General features: G+C 40.1%; 1 protein-coding gene across 12 annotated transcripts in view; it reads left to right on the top strand.

Moving 5' to 3' along the window:
* Positions 1–12,730, top strand: part of atp2b2 (ATPase plasma membrane Ca2+ transporting 2) — a 127,774-nt gene that overhangs the window by 97,802 nt on the left and 17,242 nt on the right. For all 12 annotated transcript variants that reach the window (XM_069146326.1, XM_069146343.1, XM_069146335.1 and 9 more), the window contains 4 exons: positions 117–331; positions 671–913; positions 10,535–10,776; positions 12,407–12,641. In XM_069146326.1, the coding sequence (XP_069002427.1) occupies positions 117–331; positions 671–913; positions 10,535–10,776; positions 12,407–12,641 (935 nt within the window). The remainder of the gene's footprint in view (positions 1–116; positions 332–670; positions 914–10,534; positions 10,777–12,406; positions 12,642–12,730) is intronic.

Raw genomic sequence — 12,730 nt, 5'->3', positions numbered from 1 at the left:
TCCAGTAATGGTAAGAAGTAGAGTTGCTCCCCAAATGCTACACTGGTGGGCCACACCCTTGTTTTCATTCAATGTTCTTCAATGTCCTCAGCTAATGTCTTCTGTACGTTTTCCAGGTTTGCTCATGTCGGCCGTTACGGTCATCATCCTGGTCCTGTACTTTGCCATCGACAACTTTGTGCTGCAGAAGCAGCCTTGGATGCCCGAGTGCACTCCCATCTACATCCAGTATTTTGTCAAGTTCTTTATCATTGGTGTGACTGTGTTGGTGGTAGCTGTGCCAGAGGGCCTGCCGCTGGCTGTCACCATCTCTTTGGCATACTCCGTCAAGGTAAGGAGAAAACAAATACCGTGCATGTCGTGAAGCAAAGCTGTATTCTTGTTGTAACCACGTACACAATGTCGACATTTTGTAGGGTGTTTATTTAACCACTCTGATCTTTATAGCAATTAACCTTAAAACATGACATGATCATTAGCTGCTGCAAAGAGGATTATATTTAAGTTGTGAAAACTGGGAGATCGTTGTACATTTTTCATTGTGTAATTATTTTGTTTTGTCACCACTGAAATTTTAGCAATTCAAGTGCATAATAGCCTAATTCAGGCCTGGCAGTTTAAATATTTTAAATATATTTTCAAATGCAAACACATTATTTCCTCCTAACAGAAAATGATGAAAGACAACAACCTGGTGCGTCACCTGGATGCATGTGAAACGATGGGCAACGCTACAGCCATTTGCTCTGACAAAACGGGCACGCTGACGACCAACCGCATGACGGCCGTGCAGTGTTACGTTGGGGATGTGCGCTACAAAGAGATTCCTGAACCTGGAGTTCTGCCACCCAAATCACTGGAGTTACTGGTCAATTCCATCTCAATCAACAGCGCCTATACCACGAAGATCCTGGTAAGTCACCTGTAAAAGTCATCCTGTACCCGGAGTTTAGAGGCCTCGTAAAGTAACTAAACAACTGGCAATTGTTACAATATGTCTCTTTAGCTTCAACAGAGACATTTGAGGCTTTTTGTTAGCTCAGCTAACATGAGTCAACGTGAGGGTTGACTGATTGAATGGCAGGTGCAGAACAGCTGTCATCCTGTTGCAGTCAGTCTAAGCACACGCTGTTAGAAACACACACACAGGGTTTCCCTGATCCTCATCATCCTCCATGTTATCCTGTCACCAAGATTACCCGCATAGATCATCAGTGACCCAAGCTGCACACTCCTATTTGCTGACATCCATCCAGTATACTGTATGTCTATGATTCAGCCTGACTTGTAGACAGCCATGGAAACAAAAATCAAAATCTGGCCTGCAGGATACCAGTTAAACAGGTGTGATTAAAGATATTCTCATGTACTAAAGTCAAATAAGATAAAAGTTAAATTCTTGGGTTGGCTGCAAATAGTTCAGCTTACCCTGTGTGAGAGGTAAAACCATATGATGACAGCAGCTCTGAAACAGTGAGACAGTTCTGCAGCGCTTTCTTCTTGGCAAAGCAGGCAGCCAGTGTTCTTGGCTGCTGCTTTAGATTCATCAGGCATTCACTCAACTTGTCACCTTGAGAACGGTTGTATAATTTTGTCTTATCCGATATTCAGAGCATAGCAGACTGTAATTGAATCCAATCTGTCTGAGTGCTGGAGATAGTCTCTTATTTACAGTGAATGCAACGAAGAGATTTTTTTTTTTCTAAGCCAATTAAAACTGCATGTAATAACAAAAAGATGGATACATATAAACTCACATGCAGACAATTTTTGTGTTCTAATCTTAGAATCTGAAACCTGTTTGCATGAATATTTGTTCAGGCCACAAGTCATAAATATGATTTCCTGAATAAAGCCCTTGGTCAGATATTCTAGAAGCAAAGATTGCCAAGATCAGGATGTCTTCTGCCTGTTAGTACAAGATGCCTGAGTAATCCTTTTCCTGGCATGGCCATGTTTACTCACCTGCATGCACACAAACACACACACAAACACACACACACACACACACACACACACACACTCACACACACACACACACACACACACACACACACACACACACACACACACACACACACACACACACACACACACACACTATTTGCACCTGCCCATGTGTCACCCTCCTTGTAAACTCCTGCAGAGTCTATTCATTGATGGCTGACCAGCTGACAAATGTCCTCATGGAACTTGCATTGGAAATGAGCTGGGCAGGCAGGACATCTGCGATAGAAGGATCCCACAGATTTCACTTCCTACCCCTCAAGGCACAATCACAGTTTTGGTGAAACTGAGTGTTAGTCACTGGGTTTTTAAGATGGAGAGCTGCAGATTAGTCTCTACTCTAGTCTGAGTTTTGGTTCCTTTGACACACAGAAGATACACTTGAAAAATTCAGGTGAAAAATTTTGAGATAACTATGTCTCCCAAACGTGAATCCAGATTGGGCATTAATTTGTTTTATGTCCTTTTAATATCAGTTTCCTGAGCACTTATCTAATTATATAAAACTGCTGCAAATTAAATTTCATTCCTCAACAATGTGCATGGTCATGTATTCCCCTTTAGCAGGGGTGCGTTTCCAGAATGAATGTTCCAGTTTACATATATCGGTTTTTTTTTTTATTTATTTACTAAGTCCAAGATAAGACAGAATCAGCTTGACTACTTTAACCTGCCTACATCCCAAAAAACTAGTAAGACTTGAAATACTATCTTAACATGTTATTTATGTTCACAGTTAAAAATACAGATAGATTTTGTTTTTGGAACTATGAGGCTGCCTCATTTCCCCTTTCCCACAGCATATTTCTACCAAGACGTGCTACATTTACAAGATGTTATCCCCTCTAAAAAACCTGGAGGAATGCTTTGCAGCATTACATCAGACTATTGAACTTCCATAGCTGCTTAGCTCAACAGAGTTAAGCAGCGGAAGAGCAGAGCTTAGACTTCCTGGATTAAATGCCACATTTTCTCTCTTTTTTATATAATCTCTTCATTCATAAAAGAGGTTACCTCATGCATCAAAGTAGAAATTAAATTCTCAGTGAACTTCAAATGATATCAGCTTACATACCTGTACTGTTTTTAACAGAAGCAAATGCAATGTTTGCCAAGCACTGACTACTCTCATTTATATACATACATCATTATTTATTTCACCCATACACAGTATACACACAGTTCATACATGCATATAAAGTGCAAAATGTACATAAATCTGTTGTATTAATTTACTGAGAGCTCTTACTATGTGGAAAAAAGGAAAGGAACAAAGGCAAAGAAGTACAGATCTAATTAAGAAATGAAGGTAACTCAGAATGCAGAAAGAAGATTTCTGAAGGATATTTGGTCCATCCCTCTTTCCCTCCCCCAGCCGCCCCCACTCCCTCAGCACCACTCAAGCCCTGCAGTATGCTGGCTGGTGTGTTCTTATATAAGAGGCCAATCCTGTGGGATGCCAGGATGGCTATGGAAGTCTTTGATGGCCACCACACAAAGGCACAAAGGCAAAGAGGCAGGCTTTGATACCCATATCAGTCCCCCTACTGCCTCTCTGGCTTCATAATACAGCCACTGGTATTGCTGTGTTTCTTCTGTCAGCACATACAGACTATAGTTTAAAGTGGAGAAGACTGATCCTCGGGGGAGAAATTCACACATATTTACACAATGAACCGTGCAGGCAAACGGTATATGCACACTCACACCTTCTGGATACTGTACCCATTTGCATGTGTGTACTTATTCATACAATCTAAAATGGACGCATGTACACATGCAGACAAACAGGCAACACGCAACTTTGCCTTGGATGTCTCTTATAGACAAGTCAAGCGTGGTACACCAACAGTGGCGTTAATATACCGACGTCATTTCCAAAGGAACATGCGTCATTCCCAGCGGCAGTATCCCCAAAGAATCAGCCGTGCTTTTATTCTCTTTTTTTCCTTTCAACTCCATGTTCTATGTTGTTTCATTATCTGCATGACATATTAGAATTGTCAAAAACACAGAAAGGCTTTGTGAAGACACTTTTGCAGTTGCGCACTCATAGACACGTCCTATCAGACATACTGACACAGTAGGAGGTATTCGGTCACAGGTGTGTGTTCTCGCAGCACAGTGGTGTGTGTTTAGCGTGGCTGTGGGAGTGTCCTGGGAGCTCAGTTTCATGTAGATTCAACCACCTGCTCGGGTCATTATTCCGTTCAGGGACAAGGGAGGTGCAGGAGATAGCACTTGCATACACACAAATAGTTCTGAAATATGTGTGCTTTTTGGGAAGGAACTGACAGTTTGGGGAGCTCACTGTGTGGTTTTAACCCTCGTGTTGTCCTTGGGTTAAAATGACCCGCAGCTGTGTTCAACCAAGTTCTATTTTATTTTCATATTTTTTGGGATCATTGGTAACAAGGAGGCTGTGAGGGTTTCTTTAAAGAATGATGACCAATAATCCCCAAAAATATAGAAATGAAATAGAACTTGGTTGAACACAGCTGCGGGTTATTTTGACCCAAGGACAACACGAGGGTTAAGAATGTGTCTGTCAAATTACAGACTGTAGAAGAACAATATTCAGTTCATGTTGCCTTGGTATAATTGGCTGTTGCTCACAATGCTTGTGTCATCTGGACATTGCGTGCTTGTATGCTCACCATGGAGGAGAGATGAGATTGTCTTGGATGTCTTTAGCTTTGAGCACCAAGTGTCCCCACGTTTGGAATAGTTTTGGAGGCTGAGAAGACAGAGATTCCCACAGCAGAACAATGTCATTCTCTTCTCTTCTCTTCTCTTCTCTTCTCTTCTCTTCTCTTCTCTTCTCTTCTCTTCTCTTCTCTTCTCTTCTCTTCTCTTCTCTTCTCTTCTCTTCTCTTCTCTTCTCTTCTCTTCTCTTCTCATTTTTTAACATTTGTATAGTAATTATTGTGTAGTGTTCAGCAGATATCAATGGTTTGTTCCCCAATAGGCAGAATGATAATCAGGCATCTCATTTAAATCACAATGACAATGAATATTTGGCACAACATCTTGAAAAGGACTTTATCCAGCCTCGCAATTCCAACAAGACAATTAATAACCCGTCAATCATACATCAAAGCCAACGCCCAGGGGAACACAATAGTCCACATTTGGAGTTTTGCGCATCTGTGATAAAAAAAAATGTTTAAAGTAACAAGTAAAGAGGAAAATCAATAATAGCAAGAGCATCACAACCAGTCTTCCAAGCCATACCACTGTACAGTTTGTTTGTTCCTAACCAGAAACATGACCCACAGGAGTGTCTCGTAAAACTGTGCCCCAGGTTAGGTTTAGGACCAAACACTTCTTGATTAGGAAAAGACAATGGCTTGGCTTGAAATGATGAAATGAACCATGATATGCGTTAAACATACTACTACTTTAAAGTTATGCAACCTCCTTGTCATGGCAACACTGATCACTGCTTGAATATATACTGTCCCAACTAAAAATTGGAAACAGGAAGCGAACAACGGCCTCTTGCACCAAAGTTCACTGTTCTACCGAACCATCCGCCCAACCTGCCTCCTCCTAACAACGAAAAACTACATAGACGTTAGCCAAACTGTTACTTCTCCGGGACACCAGATTGTCATGAATCAACGACAGCTACAGGCCTAGATTAAAAACACAGATGTGGGTTGCAGTAAGATGCTTGCACAAAAGACCCGCAGGATCAGTTTTTGGAGGAGGACAGTCTCGGGTATCAAGACAAACCAAACCTATGTCAATACAAATCCACCATGAAGAATTGTATGTTCATTACCAAACCACTGAATAGTTATCTCATCAGGGTCAAGCAAATTAGCATGTCCACACAGTCAATAATTTCATGATAGCAGAAATAGAAATTATATAGTTAATGTGTTTGATACTTATTAAATTGTGCACTGGTATTAATACTGTAAGTAAAAATGAGAAGGACTATACTTATACTTATACTTGCAGTTACAAGATGGTATTAAGGTTTGTGTATTTTGTGTATTTGTGTATTTTGACATGATTTTTGGTTGAAATGTAAAGCTTTCATCTTGTACTTTTTGGTTTTAGAAAAATTTGAAGTCTACAGTACAAGAGCAAGTAAAGGATATCATGAGACAAGGAAATAAATGGTTAGAGGTAGAAGCTGAAAGCTAATGGAGAAAGGGAGTTGAGATGTAGTGAAGAGGCAGAGGGAAGCAAAACAAGGATTAGCACAAAAGAAAAAGAATGAGAGAAGATAAAAGAGGAAAAAGAGACACGAGAGCAACCACACTTGCGTGACAAGGGTTCTCATCATGGAGTGGAAGACTGTATTACTGCCCTCCAGCCTGCCTCCAGGCCTCAGCCCAGTTGGCTGGTACAGTCATGTGGAGATCTAGAAAATCATCTACTCCTACAAGCAAAAAGGGAATGAGAGGGCAGGCGGAGGCACAGAAGGTGGAGCACCTTGTAAGAGACTGGGGAGCCTGATAGTGAGGAAGAGGAGAGAGTCATCCAAAACCTGACAGGAGGATCGGAATGGAAGGGAATGAGAGAGGGAAAGACGAGAGAAAAATGTGAAATGAAGGGGATGTAAGTAGAGTAGCAAAAGGTTGGGGTGGAGTGTGAAAAGAAAAAGGAAGAAAAAGGAGTGCATGAAAAGAGCGAGGAAAGGAACAGGGGGGGATGGATTAAGGAGAGCCCCAGGTGGAATAGGAAGTAAAGTTGCCAGCTATCCCTCTGGCATATGTCCTTGCCTGCAGGAACACCCAAGGACCAGGGAGAGGGCAGCTGGTCGTTAGCCACGTCCAGGCCAACAGTAGCTCAGTCATGCCAGCATCGGGCATCCCATGCCAACGTCTGTTCTTGTGCGTAGAAACTCACGTCAAGCCAAACCTCTGAGGAATCTCTGAGAATATAAAGCAGCGATGTTTGTGTCGGCCCTCTGTTTATGATCTGTTTATTCATTGTCCTTTCTCCTGCCCCGTGTTGTTATTACAGCGACTGTTGCTGTCTTTGACTTTTATAGTTTTCTATCGTTGTGGTAGGAGTTGTGCCACTAGCTAGGTTGAATTTGAAAAAGCAAACTATATCCTACAGTAATTCATTTTTACTTCTAGTTGCAGAATTTAAACTACACCAACCAGGGAGAGATATCAACAATCTAGTTCATCGAGAAATTTTCATTGTGTTGTTTTTCATTGTTGTCATTTACATTTCAGTGGTTTGATTTGATCATGTCTTCTCACTCGGAGCATATTGTCCTGTTTTAATCATTTGTTACTATCTTGTGCTGTTTGTATTTTTGCTCATGTGCACTTTATTTAATTCTGTGTAGGTCTGTGTAGCATCATCGTCCTGGAGGAACGTTGTTTCCTGTCATTGTGTACAGCACCAGCTGTATATAGTTGAATTGACACAAAAGCCAAACACTTCACAGGCAGTTTAGATGAGGCCATTTGTTCCACCCCTTCATTAGCCAATGACAGGCAGTGCCTTCCTGATGTAATCATTGGTCATTAGGAAAAGGCATTAATTCTGTTAGTTACCACAAACTCGGTATAAAGTATTTATACTCTTGTCTGTGTCTGTGAGACACACAGCTGGACAATAACCAGACGTGTCCAATTACTAGGTGAAGATGGGCCAGCACTCTGATTGGGTTTTAATGATTAATGAGATTTTAGATGACCCTCTTAGCTGGACTCACTGGCTCTCTGCAGCTGCAGCGAAAGGGACAAGTAAATATGTCTGAGCCTGAATTAATCAATTTTCATTTTTACTCAAGGAATTGTGTTTTCGAAATGTTGAACTGCTAAAGCAAACATTGAAAGCCAGTGTGTCATGTTGAAGACAGATGGAATGAGGCTTTTAAAAAAAGTTTGCAGAATTCACCTGGATTTTACTCAGATTGTATAAGATCCTTCACAATTATTTATATAATTTAATGTGAGAATTGGTATGAAAAAAATGGCAAATCACAAAACCAAAAAGTGAAACCTTTACTTTGTTGATCTTAACCAAGTTGAGAAAAGTCAAATTAGGTCAAATTTTAAATTGTATAGCTCAAAATCACAATGTTTTCTGAAAGGGCTTTACAATTTGTATATCACCGTCTATGCTTCGGCCCTTTGTTCACGTAATGAAAACCTTTGAATATAAACATTATCATGAGAAAAACAACAACAAAAAACTACAGGAGGAGCTACAGAGGAAAGATCCTTCTTCGATGGAAAAAATAAATGTCAATAATACATTCTACAGTTCTGTAACATTTTCTTATTTACTGCACAGAACGCAGTTTATTAGCGTCCACTAACAAAACCTTGTTAGCAAGTGGGCAAGGGCAGTGTTGGGATGGAGAGGGTGAGTGAATCAGTTCCAACAAGCTATGAATGTGATTAACTGTACTGCAGACACAGAATCTTTTCTCAACACATACGCAAATGCTTGAGTGAAGAAAGCAAAAGCAATAAAGTAAAATACAAAATGTTGAAATGTCAAGCTTTGAATCTAATCTTGGTTGGGGCTTGTTTAGTCGCAGAACGGGAAGTCAATCTATTTTGAGGCAAATAGCATAGACTGGAGGTGTCCGATTAGCAGCAAGGTAGAAGCATTATGTTCAGTGTGCTTATGACAAGCTGGTGTGTGTGTGTAAGAGAAAGAGAGTGTACCTGACAAGCTGTTCTTTAGCTGTAAGTGAAGGTGTCAAATGTACTGTAGGTACTATGTAGCAAAACCAGGGGTAGACTTAGCTGTCGTCCCACTGTCAGCTAATAGGGATCCAAATAAAGCAAATGTAACATGATGTACAATCAAACAGGATTTTGTTTTGTAATATTGATGAACAATAGCATTTATCAACACGTATTTGCAATTCTGCAGCATTTTAAAACCAATTTGGTTTATGTTGCCCAAATTGTGATTTTTTTTTTATTTTTTTTTTTTTAAGTTAAGCAATTCATTAATTACGCGATAAGAAAAAAAAAATGAAAATGAGTTGGCAGCTATTTTGATAATGTGTTACACGTTTTAGTCATTTTTCAAGTAGAGATGAGAAGCAGGCCATTTTCATTATTTTCAGACATTGTCTGAGCAAATGATTTGTTTACGTGAAGAGTGAAGTTGAACAGCTTTTTTTTAAATCCTCACTTCTTTTATCAGGCTAAAATTAAAATCAGCTTGAGAATGTGTGATTGTGTGAAGAGGCATGTTATGAATAATGACAGAAAGGATTGCACACTCCTTCGATGTGTCCAAACGTATGAGCATCAGCGTCACAACAATGGTCAGTGTGTGCGTGCGTGTGTTTGTGTAAGATATTGACAATAATGAGATTTATTTTGTCATAGTAGCAGATACACTGTTTCTATATACTTTCTTGCTTGTATTTCTGTGTAATATTGGGGAAAAAACAGATTTCCAACTGGTGCGAGGCTCAGAAAATAATAATAATTGAGGGAAACACAAAACGATTCGAAGACATGTGTGAAGTGAATCAGAGCCAACGAGTAAGAATCCCCAAGTGGTGGAGAGCGCACCCTCTTTTTTTCCCAAGTCTCTTCTTCCAAGTGTGCTTTGCACAGTGTTACCATGGCAACGCCTAGTCTTCCACTAGCTGACCACATGCACACACTCACATGCTTGCTTATACAGTAAGTGTGCGAACATGTACTGTAGCACCTGACCAGCCTCCTGCACAAATATGAACAGATACTGTATCACACACACACTCACACACACACTCACACACATACTCACACACATACTCACACACATACTCACACACAGCCTACGATAAAAGTCACTGCTGTTGGCTTAAAATAAAAATGTTCTTGCTCTGAAAAGCAGAGAATTGCTCCCTTGACATTATGCACATAACTGTATGACATTGTCTGGTCTTGATTGAGAAAATTAAGTAGCAGATTATTTAATTTATAAAACCTTTTGATTGGACATTGAAAGCACATACTAATAGTAATCTTATAAGAAACATATTTCATACCATACAGTACCTGTCACATGTAAAAAGAAACAACATCACATGCTTTGTGTGCCGTCTATAACTCACTGACATGTTCTCTGAACCAGAGAAATACTTGGTTCTACGTGTACATTCACGGATTGCAAGGGGTTGAGCTGCGCGCCTGAAATAAGAACATCCAAATCTGATTCCATCTATCTCAGCTCCTGTCCTCCCACACACAGGAACCTTTTCACCTGCTAGCTAGTTAATTATCACTAGCAGCTATTTCAAGCATTACTTTGGTTGCACTGCACTTAAAAAAAGAGAGTCTCATTCATTGAATTGACCGCAGAACGAACCATATGAACTCTTTGTAACATATGTTCAACTGAAGACTAGATAGTCCCCAAAGTAGGATTATTTTACAACTATAGATGGAATAAAAACATTTCAAAATTAAATTGTTCGAAGAGGTTGAAATAATGTAACATGTAACATTATGGGAATAGGAAACAGAAAGAGATCGATACTGTAAGAAGCACAACATAATTTGTACTCTTTTCCCCTGCCTCTCTCCAGCCCCCAGACAAGGAAGGCGGTCTGCCAAAGCAGGTGGGCAACAAGACAGAGTGCGGCCTGCTGGGATTGGTCTTGGATCTGAAGCGGGATTACCAGCCAATAAGGAACCAGATCCCAGAGGAGAAGCTTTACAAAGTCTACACCTTCAACTCTGTCAGGAAGTCCATGAGCACTGTCATCAAACTGCCTGATGGGAGTTTCCGCATGTACAGCAAGGGAGCCTCTGAGATTGTACTCAAAAAGTGAGTCTGGTGTTGTGGTTGAAATGACATAATGCTGATAATAATAGCACTTGTACAGTCATATGATTTATCAGGTGCTGTATTTTTACCGAATGTAAAGCAGATTTATTATGAGTGTATCATATATTTGAGGGCATGGCCTGATGTACATTCCCCCTGTGTGCTGCGTGGGCTGAGCTTCCACTAAAAGCCCTCACAAATGTGTCATTTTGCTGTACATTACAATGACAGTACAATAATAAATGAGTAGCTGAAAGAAGCACGACAGGCAGTTATTAGGCTTCCTTTACCCACTTAAGGAAGAGCATGGTATTCTCTGTTTAGAATTAATAAGTTAATAATGACAAATTTTTGTATTTTTTGATTTAACATACATGGTATAACACAGGTGAAGCTATAAATAGCTTAATTTGAAGGTATAGTTAGGAAATTATAAATGCACATTTTTGCCCAACTTACAAAAGTCCTCAAATCGTATTTGCACAAATTATAGTTAATTTGTTTTTTTTAAATGATGCACAGCTGTTGAATTCAGTTGTCTGCCAAAATACCTGTTTGTTTTCCATTTGGATGTTGATTTATTTAGCTCCTGAGAAATCCATTTACCGTTGATTAGATGTTAGAATCTTTTGGCTACAGTTCTGCGGTAATTTAGCCAAATCTCTGGCTGTGCTTTTATTCTGCTCTCATTGAATGAGAGTTGTCAGAAACTCCTGACACATTTATTCATGCATTCAGATCCACTTGCTGTACATGTGTTGGTACTGTAGTGAAGATGCAGTTTATGTTCTTTGAGAATGCTTGGAAAAGTGATATTTATAAAATACAAAGTGCAAGAATTTTCTTTTTTTAATAAGATGAAATTACAAGGGAATTTACAGTATAATTTATGTGGAGTGAGCACGGCATTGCATCCTGATAGCTGACAGTTTCTGCCACAAGGTTAAATCGGTACTGGAGCATTGGATCATAATCATATAGCGTTTGTGAGTATACCAGCTATCAGGGAACTGAAGATGGTCAAATGTCCACTTTTTTCATCAGCACTTGAAGTTCTTCTCATCCATGTTGGCATAAAGATTGGTTGATGTTAAACCTTGCAGATAGCAGTGGACAAGACAAGCTCAACTAAAGGTTCACTTAGTGGCTGATCTGGGACGTTCATTCACATCATGCAAAAAATAAATAAATCATAAAATGCTTGAATATTGGCAAAGAAGTGTTTAAGAGGTTATATTTGTCCTAAAGGGATGAAACACTAATAATAATCTTTTAGACCAAATTGTTTGGTCTGTTCATTTGAAGTTTCCAGTCCTCGCTTGCTCAACTCTTTGACCAATGCTCTTTAAGTCATGTCTTTAATCACCTGGTGACTTTGTCCCTATAATTTGCCTCTTCGTGTTTGTACAACTCTGCAGTTCACTGAAATCCTGACATGAGGTAAATGTAAGTTGTTTTGGTTCGGTGATGTTCATTTAAACAAAACAGTGACTCGTGGCTGATGGATTTGAACGTTTTTTTTTTAAATTGTTTTCTATGGGGTCATTTTGGCATGGTACAAACACTGACCGTACCAGTGTTACAGTATACAATATGAGTTAACCCTCAGTCTGACCACCCTCACTTGCAGATGCAGCTATATCCTGAACGAGGTGGGTGAGTCAAGGGTTTTCCGTCCACGAGACAAGGACGAGATGGTGAAGAAGGTGATTGAGCCCATGGCGTGTGAAGGCCTGAGGACAATCTGTGTGGCGTACCGTGACTTTCCCAGCGATCCCGAGCCCCACTGGGACGATGAGAACAACATCCTCAATGACCTCACAGCCATCTGTGTTGTCGGAATAGAGGACCCTGTCAGGCCAGAGGTAGGAGAGTGGGAGATATTTTGGTAATGTACTGAGAGAAGGAGATGTTGGGCAGCTCGCAGTTATCAGCAGCTTTGTCACTGGTGTGC

Source organism: Embiotoca jacksoni, unplaced genomic scaffold, assembly GCF_022577435.1.
Source record: "Embiotoca jacksoni isolate LCO1_2020_lvr unplaced genomic scaffold, fEmbJac1.0.p SCAF_1, whole genome shotgun sequence".
NCBI lineage: Eukaryota > Metazoa > Chordata > Actinopteri > Embiotocidae > Embiotoca > Embiotoca jacksoni.
The sequence above is the reverse complement of the archived record's forward strand: the minus strand, read 5'-3'. Positions and strand labels throughout refer to the sequence as shown.